Source organism: Hemiscyllium ocellatum, chromosome 21 (assembly GCF_020745735.1).
Source record: "Hemiscyllium ocellatum isolate sHemOce1 chromosome 21, sHemOce1.pat.X.cur, whole genome shotgun sequence".
NCBI lineage: Eukaryota > Metazoa > Chordata > Chondrichthyes > Orectolobiformes > Hemiscylliidae > Hemiscyllium > Hemiscyllium ocellatum.
The window spans coordinates 66,519,985-66,538,427 of NC_083421.1; the positions used below are offsets into that span (position 1 = coordinate 66,519,985).

Consider the following 18,443-nt stretch of genomic DNA (forward strand, 5'->3'; position numbering starts at 1 on the left):
AACACAGAAAATTGGAACAGGAGTAGGCAATTTGGCTCCTCGAGCCTGGTCCGCAATTCAATATGTTCATGGCTGATCATCCAATTCAGTGTCCTGTTCCCACTTTTTCCCAATACTGATTGCTTTAAATCTAAGAACCACGTCTAACTCCTTCTTGAAAACATTCAGTGTTTTAGCCTCACTTGCTATATTTGGCAGAAAATTCCATGGGCTCACCATTCTCAGCGAAGAAATTTCCCTTCATCGGAGCCCAAAGTGCCTTATTCCGTATCGTTAGACTGTGACCCCTAGTTCTGTACTCCCTAATCATCAGGAACATCCTTCCTACATTTAGACTGTCTCATCCTAACCAATCTAATCTCTCTTCATAAGTCAGTTCTCCATCCCAGGAATCAGCCTGATGAACCTTCATTGCACTCCCTCTATACCCAGAACATCCTTCTGCAGATAAGGAGAACAAAAATGCACACATTGAGCGGCACGGTGGCACAGTGGTTAGCACTGCTACCTCACAGTGCTAGAGACCCAGATTCAATTCCCACCTCAGGCAACCGTCTGTGTGGATTTTGCACGCTCTCCCAGTGTCTGCATGGGTTTATTCTGGGTGCTCCGGTTTCCTCCCACAGTCCAAAAACATGCAAGTTAGGTGAATTGGTCATGCTAAATTGCTCATAGGATTAGGTGAAGGGGTAAACACCAGGGGCTGGGTTGCTCTTCGGCGGGTCGGTGTGGACTTGTTGGGCCGAAGGGCCTGTTTCCACACTTTAAGTAAACTAATCACATTTCAGCTTTGATCTTAGAATGCAGCAAAACATTCCTGCACCTGTACTCAAATCCTCTTGCCACGAAGCCCATAAACTTTTGCGTTCATCACAGTCTGCTGCAACTACCTAATTACTTTCAACGTTAGCGGTATAAGGACACCCAGGTCTTGTTGTACTCTGTTTATCCATCAGAAAGGCAGATTATTATCTGAACAGTGTTTTATCTAACAAAGTGGATAAATTCAGATTTATTCACATTGTACTTCATCCATGATGCATTTGCCCACTCACTTAGCTTGTCCAAATCACACTGAAGCATCTCTATCTTTTTCACAGCTCAGACTCCAATTCAACTTTATGGCACCTGCAAACTTGAGATATTACATTTAATTCCCTCATCTAACTTATATTAATATATATTGTGAATAGCCTCCTTCTGCATCATTTATAATTGTGATTATTTTGTGTTGCTGAGTAAATGCCACATTATCCACGTGATATATTCGGGTTGAGGATCTAAAATCTGGATTTAGGTTGTCGTCAGGAGCAGTCATTTAATGCATCCTTTAGTAACTACAAAATGGCTTCTTAATGCAATGTTTTCTTCTGAAGTGGCTTCTCAGTTGCAAACTAACAATTCTGCTTAAAATGGCACCTAACTCTGCTCAAGGCTGCATTCCTAAATTAATTGAAAGAGATTAGCAAACAATTTCTTCTTCACAGAATGAACTAACAAAGCAAGATATGACATTATTAAAGTATTCCAACTGGCCTTGGGATTCAGGTGGCAAGAGATAAAAATGTGCACAAGTCAGTTCCCAGGAAATATTATTGGCTCAATTTTATGTCTATTTGTCATTTTATTGGATTAACTTTGAAATTAAACCTGTACTGTTTGTTAAGAGACTTATTAAAAAAAAGTCTGTGTTTTAAACTAAGTGCGCAGTTAATCCAGGGTGCAGAGGTGCTGAACCAATGTTGCTGGACAACCTTAACCTGACCATTAAATCTTGCTGAACCAGACCGAACTGCTAATGTATATTTGACCAATCGCGGAACCAAGAGATCCCTCGCAGGGGTCGAGATCGTCCGGGTAACCTCATTTTATGTGCACACAGTATGTCCTACTGACCATTCATGGATTTTCTTAAAACATCTGACTCATATCCAAAATTAGTGAACAAACTCTGGCATACCAGCCAACAGATTGAGATGATTTCTGAGGAACATTCTTGTGACTTCAGTGATTCAGACAGTGTGCATCATTGCTAAGTTAACATGAACTGCTTGAGTGTCCTTCAGGACAGTGGCAAAATTGCAAGAGACAGTGCTTTGTGTAGTTTCTCTCCACAGGCCAACGTACGATGAGGGAGAGTCGACATTTGAGCTGCCCATTGCACATCTCTCCAACCTTGAAGAGCCATGCACTCCCTTGAAAAGCGAATACATAAACTAATCAGTTTTCTGAAGATGTGTGGATTCCTTACATATGCCGTTTTCTCAGTCACAGGTGCATGTAAAAGGGGAATGATTTATGCTGACTTCAGCACACTTGCTGTACAAAGCATTTAGCCTGTTATCAACATTAAAAAGAGCAACAGCATGGCTGCAGCCCTCATCGTAGTTGAAGGATCCCTGACATTTGAAGCTACCTGCAGTCGACAAGGCAGTCACCTGCAAGAGTGTCACCAACGTGCCCTCAAGTTTCCACCTTCCTCTTTCTCATTACACCAAAAGTGTTGCCTTGACTTACAAAGCTAGGGCAAAGGGATCTCATTGTATCTGGCTGTTAGCTTGGAACAGTTGGGCAACTAACTCCTAGTGCCTTTGGGCATGGAAGGCCTGTGACTGCCGAGAGTGTTGCTTAGGTGCAGACTAACTCTCTACATCAACTTCTACTGCAGGCTTTGGGATGAGTGGTGAGGTGAGGTGGAGAGTGAGCGCTTCTGGAATATCCTGAGAAGAAGCACCAACCGGTCTTTCTGAGAAAAGGACACTTGGAATGAGGTTGAGATCCCTTCTCTCCCTCTTGCTTCACCATTCACGCTGAGCAACTTTGGATTGAGCAATGGACTACAGGTCAGTGTGCCCATCAGGCAGGCTCTGATTATGAAGAACCTGGGCTCGCCGAGACAATTCCAGCCAGATGCACAGCACCACCACAGTATTAATAGCATTGGTGGATCCTCCATCTATCAAATCAGTTTACAGTGCCTCTGGCTTTATGTTCCTGTGGCTGTAGTTTGACCAAATCATTAATAGTTGAGAACCAGGGTTCAATTCTACACAGGAAAATCTCTGGTGTTCAGGAATCCTGGAGTTTGAGTCTTGGGGTGTTCCTTGGCTGGTTGCAGTAACTAGTGATAGCTTCAGTATTTTAGACTTAACTCAATATTCTTTCTAAAATCGAGTTCATTAAAGGATGCAGGTGTATACCTTGACAGTGTATCCTCTGAGGGTTCAATGCTTCTCTCAGAGTTGGAACTGAAGGTCTCCAGTGCTGGCCTCTTTGTGAAAGTTAGCTAGATGCTACTAATGCTGATGTAAAACAAAGGGAAATAGTTGTGGAAGATGCAAAACAGCTTGTAGAGATTAAGAATGAGCTTGTATTAGTGGCAATAAGAGAGCAACACAGTGATTACTGTGAGGGATTGAGGAGCCTAAGCTCTGCCATCTGCACTGATACAAAGAGGCAGGAGTGTAGACAATGAAACGAGGTGGTGAGGTATCCCCAGTCAGTAAGCTGGAAGAACTGAGGCTGGAAAGATTATTAGTTTGGGAGTATGAAGTGAGTAAGAGCCATCGAGTCAATGTAATGGTGAGCCTTGGAGACATGTATGTGCAGTGGCAGAATAAGACTGAGTACTCACCCTACGAGTGATAGTTAACAGAAAGAATGGTGGCATTTACCTTTGTCTGCAGAAACTCACTGACCTTCTTTCTGCACTGCTGGATGTGCTGCTTCATTCAGGATACAACACTGACCCATGCCTTAACCAGTGTCCAAGATGGCTGCATCAGGTGTGGTGACTTTGCATTTTCTCTACCAGCCCATCAACAAGCACGCCCAAATCTCTCTCCGCAAAACAGGGAATTGACTGGTCTTTCTTCAGAGTTCTCCTTGTTGGAGCTTAAATTACTAATGAGAGGGGCCATTCCTGACTGGCAGCATCTGAAGTGATATGCAGTCGGGTTTAAATATGACAGTATACCTATGCCAGAAGGTCTCAACATCAGCAAGCATTTCCAGCTGTCCAGTCGTGTGACTCCAAGAAATATAACCAATATCACAGATGCATAATTAATGAAATTAAAAGCAGAGAAAGTTTGCTTCAGGGCATGGCGGACCAAGTGACATGAACTTCACACATTTTACTGGCAAGTGGGAAGATTCTGCACAGTACAGGTTCTTGCAGTGGCAAATTATGATGAGTGTTGAAGTGCAAGAATGACCAGTTTATTCCTATTCTGCTTTCTATCTCTTAGCCAATCCTTAAACTATGCCAAAATAATACACCCCATACTTTAATTGTGCAAAAAAAAACCTGTTAAAAGACAATTAGTAGGAACAGGAATAGGCCATTCGGCTCCTCAGGCCTGCTCTACCATTCAATAAGATCATAGTTGATCTGAAGTGCATGTCCACTTTCCTGCCTTTTCCCTGTAAGCCTTGATTCCCCTATTAATAAAGAGTCTATCTCAGCCTTAAATATACACAAGAACTTTATCCCCACACCTCTTGGTGGCAAGCAATTCTAAAAACTCTCAAGCCTCTGGGAGAAGACATTCCTCTCCATCTCAATCTTAAGTTGGCATCTCTTCAGAGGGGAACATCCTCACAACATTTACCCTATCAAGCCCCTTAAAAGTATACATGTTTTATCTTGAGATTTATCAAAACACCTTCTGAAAATCCCATTATACTACATCTACCAATTCCCCTTTACCAATTCAGTTACTAACATTCTCTAGGAATTCTCAACGAGATTGTTAAGTGAAGGTTCCCACTCCAATCCATTTAGACATTGTCCAATTAGATCATTACTATGTAACAATCCATTTATTACATCAATTTTTAATAGTTTCTAGCACTTCTCTACCACTGATGCAAGTCTAACAGGTCTGCAGTTCCCAGTTTCCTTTGACATGTCTTATTAAAGTAGTGGAATGACATTTCTTACCATACAATCTACAGGAACTATTTAAAGTGTGCGTAAGTTTGGATGTTCTTCAGCAAAGCATTTACTCTCTTAATGCTAAAAGAAATCGCTATGATGCACAATCAGGCTCTGGGGACTTATTAACCCTCAGTCCCATTAACTTTTCCAACTCAACCTTTCTACTAAAACTAATTACTTTCAATTCCTCATGCTCCCAAATACTTTTAATCTTTCATTCAAGGATAGTTCTGGTTTCTTCCCTCGGTGAACATAGGAACAGAAGCAGGCCATTCAGCCCTTCAAGTCTGTTCTGCCATTCAATATGGTTGTGGCTGATCTGTGTTCTAACTCCATGCACCTGCCTTTGGCCCACGTTCTTTAGTACATTTGCTTAACAAAAAATGTATAGACCTCAGATTTAAAATTAAACAACTGATCTAGAATCCACAGCCATTTGTGGAAGTGTTCCAAATGTCTACCACTTCCTCTTGACCAATATATCTTTCCTAAGGTGTGATGTCCAGATCTGTTCACAGTATTCCAAGTGGGGTCTAACCTGGGTTTTGTATAACTGCAACAACTTCTGCATTCTTGCATTGCAGTCCTCTAGATATAAAATCCAACATTCTATCAGCTTTCTTGATTATTTTCTGTAACATTTTAAACATCTATGCACCCGAACCCTAAGCCTCTTTGGATATACCCTGTATTTAACATCATTCCACCTAGGAAGTATCTTCATCTATTCTCTTTTGTTCCAAAATGGATAGTCTCAAACTTGCTTAAATTAAACTCCATCCACCACAGTTTGTCCCATTCACCTTGTCTATCAACATTCCTCTAAGTTCATGCTATCATATATGCTGTCTAAATTGGCACAATCTTAGGTGGCATCAAACTTAGATATGACCTTCTATACCATTATTAAAGTTGTCAACAAATAATGTGAATAATTGAGGCATTAACACACTTCCTTATGGGACTCCAGTAGTCACATCCTGCTAATTTGAGACCTATCCATTATCCTTGCTTTGTTGCCTTCCTCCCAACCATTTTGCAGCCGTGTCAGTAATTTACCCTCAATTCTGTGGGCTTCTACCTTTGTTAACAATCTCTTGTGGGACTTCATCAAATGTCTTCTGTAAGTTTTTTTTAAAATAAACAACATCCATAGACATTCCCCTGTCTACTGTCTTAGTTAGCTCTTCAAAGAAAAAAATTCAGTGAGGTTTGTCACACATGACCGACCATGAATCCATGCTAACTCTCCCTGATTAACTGAAAATTTGCCAGGTATTCAATTACGCCATCCTTGATTATAGATGCAAACCATTTCCCAATCACAGATGTTAGGCTAACTGGTCTGTAATTCCCTGGCTTTCTCTCTTCTGCCATCTGTTTAAAAAAAAACTGATGTGTGCAATTTTCTAATCAAGATGGATAACTCCTGAATTGAGGGAATGCTGAAAGATTGGAGTTAGGGCATCTACAACATGCTCCCCTACAGCCTTAACAACTTTGGAAAGAAACTGTCAGGTCCTGGGAATCTCTCTTTAATGCCATTAATTTCCTCATTTACTGTTTTACATGTTAATTTTATTCAGTCCCTGTTTCGCCCCCCCACCCCATCCACTATTAATTTCATTTCTTCCACCAAATAATCCTCCTTTTCTACTATAAATACAGTGGCATGTATTCAACAGGTTTGTCATTTCCCCATAGTCATTGGCAATTCCCCTACTTCAGTCATTAGCAGGCCAACATTGCTTCAGATCCCTGCCTACCCTTTATGTCACAAAAACATTCCTTCTTGTTGATTCTGATGTTTATTGCATGTTTACTTTCATAAGCACTTTCACTAGCTCTTGTAAGCTGCTTTGTGGCCACTTGCAGGTTTTTGTATCTCCCATTCAGCAGGATCTTTGCTTATTTTTTGCATTTTTATAAGGTCTACCTTGTTGTTTTATGCTGTCCCTCATCTCTTTGGAGTCATACAGTGCAGAAACAGACCCTTTGGTCCAACTCATCCATACCAACCAAGTTTTCCAAACTAATTTAGTTCCACATGCCTGAGTTTAGCTCATATCCTTCTAAACCTTTCCTAGTCATATACCTGTCCAAATACCTGTTAAACGTGAAATTGTATCTGCATTTACCACTTCCTCTAGCAATTCATTCCACATACAAACCATCCACAGAGTGAAAATGCTGCCCCTCAGGTCCTCTTTACATCTTTCCCCTCTCACCTTAAAAATATGTCCCATAGTTTTGAACTTCCCCACCCTTGGGAAAGACCTTTGCTATTCACCTTATCTATGACCCTCTGGATTTTATAATTCTCTGCAAGGCCACCCCTCAACTCCAGTGAGAAAAGGCTCAGCCTATCCTTATATTTCAAACCCACTAGTCCTGGCGACATCCTGGTAAATCTTTTCTGAACCCACTTTAATTTGATAGTATCCTTTCCATGGCAGGATGACTAAAAGTGTACACAATACTCCAAAAGCGGTCTCACCAATGTCCTTCACAACCTTAACATGATGCTCCAACTCCTACGCTCAATGGTCTGATCAACGAAGTCAAGCATGCTAAACATCTTAACGACCCAGTCTCCTGTGGTGCAACTTTCAAAAGAACTTTGTACCTAGGTCTCTCTGTTCAGCACCAATATGTACAGCTCTACCATTAACTGTATAAGTCTTTAGATATAGGAGAAAGTGAGGACTGCAGATGCTGGAGATCAGAGCTGAAAATGTGTTGCTGGAAAAGCACAGGTCAGGCAGCATCCAAGGAGCAAGAGAATTGACGTTTTGGGCATGAGCCCTTCTTCAGGAGTCTTTAGATACAACTTTATTTGACCATGGCTGTTTTTCCTGTGAAGTAGAGCTTTTCCCTCTCAAGGATATAAATGATGTTGTGCTAAGTGTATTCCTAAGCATCCTCCATTGTTTGTTTTACCAATTGGCAGAAGTTCCTGTTTTCTTTGGGCAATGTCTATTCTTATTATATAGGACAGACAATAAATGCTAGCCAGCCAGTGACACTTACATCCCACAAACAAAAAAAAAATTAAAATTGGCTTTACCCAAGTTTAAAATTCTCATAGCTGATCATGCCCTATATAGCATCCCCATCATGTGGAAGCAAGTCATTCGGCCCATCGAGTCCACAGCATCCCTCTAAACAGCACCCCACCCAGAGCCACCTCACCTATTCCTGTAACCCTACATTTCCCAAGGCTAATCCACCTAGCCTGCACAATCTTGGACACTGAGGAAATTTAGCATGGCCATTCCACCTAATCTGCACATCCTTTTGGATTGAGGGAGGAAACCACAGCACCTGGAGGAAACCCATTCAAACAGGGGACAACGTGCAAACTCCACCCAGACAGTTGCCTAAGGCTGGAATCATATCTGGGTCTCTGGCACTGCAAGGCAGCAGTGTTAACTACTGAGGCACCTTGCTGTTCTGTGTACTCAGGGTGGTGAAGCCATAAATAAAGTATGCATTTAATTTGTCTGGGACCTAAATGTGCCCCATTTTAAATCATCCAGTTTCAGATTGCAATTGGCCTACATTAATCTTCACTAATTTTTTTTTTCTCCTCACATACTCTATCAACTTTTATCATCAGTTTGGATGTTCCCACAACGTACTCTCAATTTCCCCCTCTCAATCCCTTTGCTGAATCTCACAATTGAATCTAATTCCACCTCTAAGTTCCCCAATTAACCATGGCCAGGCCACCTTTTGTATTTTAATTTTGTGCCAGACAGTAACGAACAATTGTTGTAGTGCCTCTATGTAGGTTATGTCAGGTCAAGAAAAAGGACAAATCCAATCAACTGTTGCTTGTTTAAGCTGCTCCTTAAGAGCACTAGGGGAACGCCTTCATGACATGGAACCCAGGAGTTCAAGAACACTGCTCATCACCAGCTTCTCAAGGGCAATTAGAGATGGGCAATAAATACTGGCCTTGCCAATGATGTCCACATCTTGTGAGCAAATAAAAAGAAAATACACTGGCTATTACAACTATGCAAATTGGGAGTGGATGGACCCAAGGGCAAATCAATATACTATTTTATTTCTTTTCCTTTCCACCACCTTTCCACTCCGATGTAAATGTACATTCTGCTCACAAATACATGGCTGTTCAGAGACTTGGCTGCCAAAAAGTTAATCGATAAATTATATACAAATTTGGAGAAGGTGAAGAGTTCCAGAAAGCCCAGAGGGAAAGAATAAGAAAATTGAAAATAATTAAAAAGTATTTCATTTTGCTCTTATGAACCGTTTTGCTAAAATCTCAGTAAACCATACCTTTGCTTTGCTGTATGTTTTCATCTTCTGATTTAAGCTTACGAGCTGTTTCATCATAGACAGTGCTGCTCACGTCAAAACCAGCCATATTGTTCACTGTTCCTAACACCTTGTTTCCTTGTTCTGAAATTTTCTTTGAAAGTCTCTCACTGTGACTTGCATTAGTATGAAAATTGGCCAGATTCTCTTCACTATCCAAATCATAACTCGCATCAAGGCGCCCATCATCAAATTCTATGCCTTGAGAATCTGACCCAGGCATGTAGTAAAATGAATCAAAGGAAGGTCGAAGTCTTTTGAAGTGTAGAATCCGTGGTATTGTATATTCATAGGTAACATAAGGGTTCTTGCCACTTTGAATAAGTAACTAAGAATGCAACAGGATCAATTAGAACACCGTCACCATTCGTACAGCATGTGTGCTTGTACATGTTTCACTAAGTGCAGTTCACAGCATCTGAACAGTTGAGATAATACATACATTAAAACAAACAGAATATTATATTAATTCAAAGAATGCCTTGGTTGAGAGAAAAGAAGGGCAAGTAACATTCACATCAAACAGGTTTCAGGCAATGAATTACCAGCACTGAATCCCCCACAAATCAACATCAGGGCAGTTAGCATTGACAAGAAATTGAACTAGCCTAAAAATATAAATTTTGTGGCTGCAAAAGCAGGTCAGAGGGCAGGAATCCTACAGTGAGCAACTCACCTCACAACTCCCGAAAGACTGCCCGATTACAGAGAACGAGTAAGGATGTGATTGAGCACTCCCACTTTCCTGGATACATACAGTTTCAACAACATTAAAGAAGTCTGACAACACTCAGGACAAAGCAAACTACTCGACTGGCACTACATCCTAAACATTGATTCCCACTACCACCGATGCAAAGCGCATACCATCTCCAAGATGCATCGCACAAATTCACCATGGCTCCATAAACAGCACCTTCCAAGTTCATGGTCACTGCTATCTAAAAAAGGCCCAAAAAAATGGTAGAAAATGCATAGGAACACTATGGAAGTTCTTTGCCAAGCCACTCACCATCAGGACTTGGCAATGCATTACCATTTAGTTCTACTGGGTCAAAATCCTGGGACTCTCTCCCATGACACCATTAGATACAGGCGTAAAAGTAGGCCATTCAGCCCATCAAAAGTACTCCATTATTCAATGAGACCATGCCTAATCAGATAATCATAGAAATATAATAAAGTAAGAGGAGTAGACTTTGAGTGTGCTTTGCCAAGCATCATGATCATGGTTGATCATTCGACTCAACAGCCTATTTTTACTTTTACCATATAAAGTTTGATCCCTTTAGCCCCAAGTGCTATATCCAACTACTTCCAGAAACCTCAATGTTTTGGGCTTGACTGTTTTCTATGATAGCAAATTTCACAGTCTCATCACTCTCTGGGTGAAGAAATTTCACCTCATCTCAGTCCTAATGGTCTACCCTGTATCCTTAGCCTGTGACCACTGGTTTCTAGACTCCACTGCCACTGGGAACATCATTCCTGCATCTATCTTGTTAGAATTTTGTAAGTTTTTATGAGAATCACGCCACCCCCCCCCCCCCCAACTCCCCTCATTCTTCTGAACTCCAGTGAATATAATGGTGTGGCTTTACTGGTGTCTTGTACAGCTGAAGCATGACCTCATGGCTCCGAAACACGAACCCGCTACCAATAAATGCCAACACAATATATGTCTTCTTAACAACCCTATCAACCTGAGTGACCACTTTCAGGGATATATCCATCTGGACACTGAGCTCCCTCTGTTCATCTACACTGCCAAGAATTTTACCGTTAGCCCAGTACTCTGCATTCCGGTTACTTCTTCCGAAATGAACTACCTCACACTTTTCCACATTAAACTCCATTTGCCACTTCTCAGCCCAGCTCTGCATCTTTGCTATGTTCCTCAGTAACCCACAACATTCTTCAGCACTATCCACAACTCTGCCTACCTTAGTGTCAACTGCAAATTGCCAAGCCCATCCTTCTATACCTGCATCCAGATCAATTACAAAAATGACAAACCGCAATGGACCCAAAACAGACCTCTGCGGCACACTACTAGTAACTGAGCTCCAGGATGAACATTCCCAATCAACCACTACTCTGCCTTCTTTCAGCTCATCAATTTCAGATCCAAACAGCTAAATCACCTTCAATCCCTAAACTTCATATTTTGTGCAATAGCCTACCATGTGGAACCTTATCAAAAGCCTTTACTGAAGTCCATATACACCACATCAACCATTTTACCTTCATCCACCTGTTTTGTCACTTTCTCAAAGGACTCAATAAAGTGAGTTAGGCACGACATACCCTTCACAAAACCATGCTGACTATCCCTAATCAAATTCTTTTTCCAGATGATTATAAATCCTCTCAACTTTTTCCAAGACCTTCCCCACAATCAAAGTAAGGTTCACTAGCCTATAATCACCAGGGTTGTCCTGACTCCCCTTCTTAAACAAGGGAACAACATTTGCTATCCTCCAGACATCTGGCACTACTCCTGTCGACAATGATGACATAAAGATCAAAGCCAAAAGCTCTGCAATCTCCTCCCTGGCTTCCCAGAGAATCAGAGGATACATCCCATCCGGTCCAGGGGTCTTGTGTATTTTTAAATCTTCCAAAATTGCTAAAACCTACACTGTCAGCATCAATCCCATCTAATTGTGTAGCCTGTATCTCTGTATTCTCAGTAACATTGCCCTTTTCCAAGGTGAATACTGACAAAAAGTATTCATTAAGCACCTCTGAGGTCCTCAGATTCAACACACAATTTCCCACGACTGTCTTTGATTGGCCCTAATCTTACTCTAGTCATTCTTTTATCCCGGATTTTCTGGTAGAAGGCCTTAGGGTTTTCCTTGATCCTACAACTTCTCATGTCCCCTCCTGGCTCTTCTTAGCTCTCTTAGATCTTTTCTGGCTAACTTATAACTCTCAAGCCCCCTAACTAAGCCTTCATGCTTCATCCTCACATAAGCTGCCTTCTTTCTCTTGACAAGTGCTTCAACTTCTTTAGTAAACCATGGCTCCCTCTCTCATCAACTATCTCCTGCCCGATAGGTATAGACTTATCAAGGACCCGCAATAGCTGTTCCTTGAATAAGCTCCACATTTCAAGTCTGTTCATTCTCTGCAGTTTCCTTCCACGTCCTATGCATCTAAAAATCTTGCCTAATCACATCATAATTGCCTTTCCTCCCATTATACCTCTTTCTCTGTCCATTGCTATTGTAAACATAACCAAATTGTGGTCACTAGTGCCAAAGTGCTCATCCATCTCCAAATTTAACACCTGGCCGGGTTCATTCCCAGTACCAAATCCAATATGGCCTCAACCCTTGTCGGCATTTCTACATACTGTGTCAGAAAACTCTTCTGCACACATTGAATAAAAACTGACCCACCTAAACTACTTGAACTATAGTATTTTCAGTCAATATTGGGGAAGTTAATGTCCCCCATAACAACTACCATGTTACTCTCGCTCCTATCAAGAATCATCTTTGTGACTCTTTCCTCTACATCCCTGGAACAATTCGGAGGCCTGTAGAAAACTCCCAATAGGGTGACTTCTCCTTTCCTGTTCCTGTTCCTAACCTTAGCCCAAATTACCTCAGTGGATGAGTCCCCAGACGTTATCTCAGCTGCTGTAATACTACCCTTGATTAACAATGCCACATCCCACATTTTTTAACCATCTTCTCTGTCCTTGCTGAAACATCTAAATCCCAGAATCTGCAACAACCATTCCTATTCCTCGTCCAGCCATGTCTCAAATGGCCACAACCTTGAAATCCCAGGTACCAACCCATGCTGCAAGTTCACCCACCTTATCTGGATATATAAAAGGCAACATATCATCATTTGCATCTTTGATCAGATGCTGCTCCTGCATGCTTATCTTCTGTGACTAGTGTACAAGAATACCCAGGGCTCATTGCACATTCCCTCTCAATTTATAATCAGATAATAATCTGCCTTCCTGTTTGGACTTCCAAAATGGATAAGTCATATTTATCCACACTGTATTACATGTGCCATGAATTTGCCAAATAATCATCTTGTTCACAACTCAAATCTACTTTTCTGCTTTACCCCCACCACTCTCGATTCCCCCTTATTAAGGATGTGTTTATCAGGGTCTTGAATACACTCAATGAAATAGCCTCCACAGCTCAGTGATAAAGAATTCCACAGATGCATTACTCTTAGAAGGCATTCCTCCTTGTCTATCTCAAATGGCCCATCCCTTACTTAGATTAAGTCATCTGGTTCTATATTCTCCCACGAGAGGATCCACCTCCTTCCATCTACCCTGTCACACCTCTGAAGATTCATATGCTTTAAAATAAAGGTTGCCTTTTCAACTAATGGATACAATCTTAACTTATATCAACCTCTTTTCATGGAAAATCCCTTCATATTCAAAATCAATCTCATGAACTTTCTCTGGACTGTCTCCAATGAGAGTATATCTTTCTTTATATTAGGGGTCCAAAACTGTACATCATATTCCAGGTGTAGTCTCACCAGTCCCTCGTATAGTTTAACAGAAGTTTCCTGTTTTTACTCCATTCCCTTTGAAATAGTGGCTAACAGTCCAATTATCTGAACATCAAAGCCAGCGTTTTGTGATTTATGTACTGAGATCCTCTAGAATGGTAACTTTTGGTGTGGACATGTTGGGCCGAAGGGCCCGTTTCCACACTGTAGGGAATCTAATCTCTGTCAAAAAACTTCTATACTTTTCACCGCACTCCTGTTTTTCTATACTGGGCTCGAAGTCAGACAACACCAGGTTATAGTCCAACGAGTTTAGTGAAAATCACAAGCTTTCAAAACATTGCCTCTTCATGTGAATAGAGGCACAAAATTTATAGGCAAAGATATCAAAAGATCATACAAATCGAGTGTGAGAGGAGAATCAACAGGTTGAATAATTGGTCTTAGCAGGTGATAAAGAGTATCAGACTGTGTGAGTAAAGTGTTAACAGCTGAGTAACAAGTGAAGGGATTACCTATAACCCAATTAAAATGAGACAGAAATAATTACAAATAATTAAAAATAAGGTGGTGCTGGAGAAAAACTAAATGATAGAATAACATGATAAAGAACAAAGAAAATTTACAGCCCAGGCACAGGCCCTTTGGCCCTCCAAGCCTGAGCCGATCCAAATGTATTGTCTAAACCTGTTGGTCAGTTCCTAAGCATCTGTATCCCTCTGCTTCCCATCTCCTCATGCATCTGTCCAGACACATCTTAAATGAATCTACCATGCCTGCCTCTACCACCTCTGCTGGCAACGTGTCCCAAGCGCCCACCACCCTGTGTGTGAAGTACTTACCGCGTGTATCCCCCTTCAACTTTCCACCTCTCACTTTGAAAGCATGACCTCTCATTATGGAATCCTTCACCCTGGGAGAAAGCTAGTCTCTATCCACCCTGTCTATACCAGTCATGATTTTGTAAACCTCAATCAGGTCCCCCTCAATCTCCTTTTTTCTAGTGAAAATAAACCTAACCTACTCAAACTCTTCATAACTAGCACCTTCCATACCAGGCCATCCTCGTAAACCTTCTCTGCACCCTCTCCAAAGCGTCCACATCCTTTTGGTAATGTGGCGCCCAGAACTGTAGACAGTATTCTAAATGCAGCTGAACCAATGTCTTGTACAATGTTAACATGACTTGCCAGCTCTTATACTCATTACCCTGTCCAATGAAGGCAAGCATACTATATGCCTTCTTGACCACTCTATCCACCTGTGCAATCTTCAGGGTACAAGGAACTGCACTCCCAGATCTCTCTGCTCATCAACTTTTCCCAAAGCTCTTCTATTCATTGTATAATTCGTTCCAGAATTAGACTTGCCTAAATGCATCATCTCACGTGTCTGAATTGAAAGCCATCTGCCACTTTTCCGCCCAACTCTCCAGTCTATGCATATCCTCCTGTATTCTTTGACAGTCTCCTATGCTTTCTGCTAATCCACCAATCTTCATGTCATCTGCAAACTTGCTGATCATACCAACAGTGCCCTCTTCCAGATCATTTATGTATATCACATACAACAGTGGCCCCAACTGGTCATCTTTGTCCATTTCGAGAAACTCTCTTCAACTACTTATCTCTCCTGTTGCTCAACCAGTTCTTTATCCACCTAGCTAGAACACCCTGCACACCATGTGACTTCACGGTCTCCATTAGTCTACAATGGAGAACCTTAGCAAACGCCTTACTGAAGGCCATGTATATGACATCAACAGCCCTTCCTTCATCCAACAACTTGGTCACTTCCTCGAAGAACCCTATCAAGGTGGTAAGGCACGATCTCCCCCGCACAAAACCACGTTGCCCATCACTGATAGGATCTATTTATATTTGGAAAGGAACAAGCTCATCTCTCAGTACCTTCTCCAGCAACTTTCCCACCACCAATGTCAGGCTCACTGGTCTCTAGTTACCCGGAATATCCCTACTACCCTTCTTGTACAGGGGAACAAGATGAGCAATCTTTCAACCCTCTGGCATCTCATCTGTATTTAAGAATGCCACAAAGATATCTGACTGGCAGACCCTTGGCATGCGACTTTTATACCAAAGTAATAAGTAATCCAAAACTGTACAAACTAATTAAGGTAGAGAGATCATAAGTTATCAAGGTGATGGTGTCAAAATAGGACAGTAAAGAAGATTATACAGATACAGAACATTGTGGTGGGGTTACATGTGGCACGACATGAACTCAAGATCACAGTTGAGCCCTTCTTCATTGTACAGAACTTGGTTATCAGTTTCTGCTCAGCAATTCTGCATTGTGTATTGTGAAAGCCATCTTGGAGGATGCTTACCCAAAGATCGGGGGCTGAATGCCCTTGACCTCTGAAGTGTTTCCAATCTGGGAGGGAACATTCCTGGCTGGCGCTTGTTGTGCAGCATCCATTCATCTGTTGCCATTGCACCTGCATTGCCTCACCAAATTTGCCATGCCTTGGGGCATCCTTGCCTGCAGCATATGAGATTGCCAACGTTGGCAGAGTCACATGAATATCTGCTGTATATGTGGCGAGTGGCATTTCCAAGTGTGACGGTAAGTATCCATGTCAATGATCTAACATGACTTAGAGGTTCCCATGGCAGGGGTGGTGTGGTGTTGTGATCAATGTTGTCCTGAATGCTGGGTAGTTTGCTGCAAACGAAAGTCTGTTTAAAGGTGTGGCAATTGTTTGAAGATGACAAGTAGGGATGATCTTGGTGAGATGCTTGTCACCATTGATGACATGTTGAAGGTTGCAAACATGGCATATTTTCTCCACTCTGGGGAAGTACTGGATGACGAAGGGCACACTCAGTTGTATCCTGGGTTTGCCTTCTGAGGAGGTCATTGCAGTTTGTCACTGTGGCACGTTGGAACGGGCAATGAATTGAGCACCATATCACGTTCTTATGAGGACATCCTTCAAAATCTTTAGATGTCAGTCAGTAGTGTTCCTCCTCATCTGAGCAGATCCTGTGTATGTGCAGGACTCATCTGTAGGGAATAGCTTTTTTTAAAAAACATGTTTAGGGTGGAAGCTGGGGAAGCGCAGCTTTGTGAGGCTATCCCTAGGCTTGCTGTAGAATGAGGTACGGAGATGTCTGTCCTTGGTGGAGATGTGCATGTCCAAGAATGAGACTTATTCTGATGTGTAATCCATGGCAATCTGATCGTGCGATGAAACTGGTTTATACTGCTATGCAATTGTTTCAGTGATTCCTCACCATGAGTCCAAAGGAAGAAAATATCATTGACGTATCTGGTATACAGCGTTGGTCAGAGGTCCTGTGCAAAGAAATCTTGCTCGAACTGGTGCATCATGTGTCTGAATAAATAACCGGTTGTTGAAAAAGAAGACACTGTGGTCAAGCATGAAGCAAATGAGTTGTAGGATGGCAGCTGAAAATTGAGAGTTTTTGGTGTTGAGTATAGAGGCTGTTGCAGCGATGAAGCATCTAGGGAATGTTGGTGTAGAGTGCCAAAACATCCACCGGCGAGTAACGTTTCTGGTTCGAATGGTACATGGGTTCGGAGTTTCTGTAAGAAGGGACGACAGTGGTTCAGTGGTTAGCACTGCTGCCTCACATCGCCAGGGACCCATGTTTGATTTCAGCCTTGGGCAGAGTTTGCACACTCTCCCTGTGTTAACGTGGGTTTCCTCCCACATTCCAAAGCTATGCAGGTCAGATGAATTGGCCATGCTAAACTGGCAAGAGAGTGTTAGGTGCATTAGTCAGAGGGAAATGGGTCTGGGTGGGTTACTCTTTGGAGGGTTGGTAAGGACTTGTTGGGCCAAAGGGCCTGTTTCCACACTGTAGGGAATCTAATCTAAGTCTGAAGTGTGGTGACAGTAGCTGGGGGTTTCTTGTGCAATGGGTTTCAAGATGTCCTCAACATAGTTAAAGAGGTTCTCACACGGGTCCCACTGCCTGATACGATTGGTTGTCCAAATGTGTTGGCTTTGTGCATCTTCGGAAGGCAGTAGAAGTCTTCTATGCGAGAGGTAAGTGGGATAAGAGTGAATAGGATACTTTGAAGGTCTGGATCAAAGCTATCTATTAGTCTTTTGAGTTGACAGGTGTGTTTTTTGTTTGGATTGGCAGGTAGCTGTCTGAAATGTTACTGGTTATTCAGTTGTCAATACACCTTTTTGCAGTAGTTTGTTCTATTCTGTATGATGATAGCTCCTCCTTTGTTTGCTAATTTGATGACAATGTTACAACTGATCTTGAGAGCTTGGATACTATTACATTATGCAGATCTCGATCAACAGTTCCGGTTTTGTTGTTGACTCATTGGGCTCGCTCCTGATATCTTGGTGTTTCTGGAAAAATTCCCAGAGCTTTGTCTGATGAATTCCCCTGTTTTGTTATTCAGCTGTTGACACTTTACTCTCACCATCTGACACTCTTGATTACCTGAGAGACCTTTTAGTCGACGTGTCGGCACTCCACATTTGTATTATCTTTTGATCTTCCTGCCTACAACATCTGTGTCTGCTTCTCTCTCACTGACGAAGGGACAATGCTCTGAAAGCTTATGATTTCACATAAACCTACTGGACTATAACCTGGTGTCATTAGACTTCTGACCTTGTCCACCCCAGTCCAAA

The 18,443-nt window shown here is 41.9% G+C and overlaps 1 protein-coding gene across 1 annotated transcript in view; it reads right to left on the minus strand.

Annotated features, from left to right (window-relative positions):
* adamtsl2 (ADAMTS-like 2) overlaps positions 1 to 18,443 on the minus strand; it is a 200,161-nt gene that overhangs the window by 125,871 nt on the left and 55,847 nt on the right. Inside the window, exon 10 of the mRNA XM_060841240.1 lies at positions 9,251 to 9,617. Within this exon, the coding sequence (XP_060697223.1) occupies positions 9,251 to 9,617 (367 nt within the window). The remainder of the gene's footprint in view (positions 1 to 9,250; positions 9,618 to 18,443) is intronic.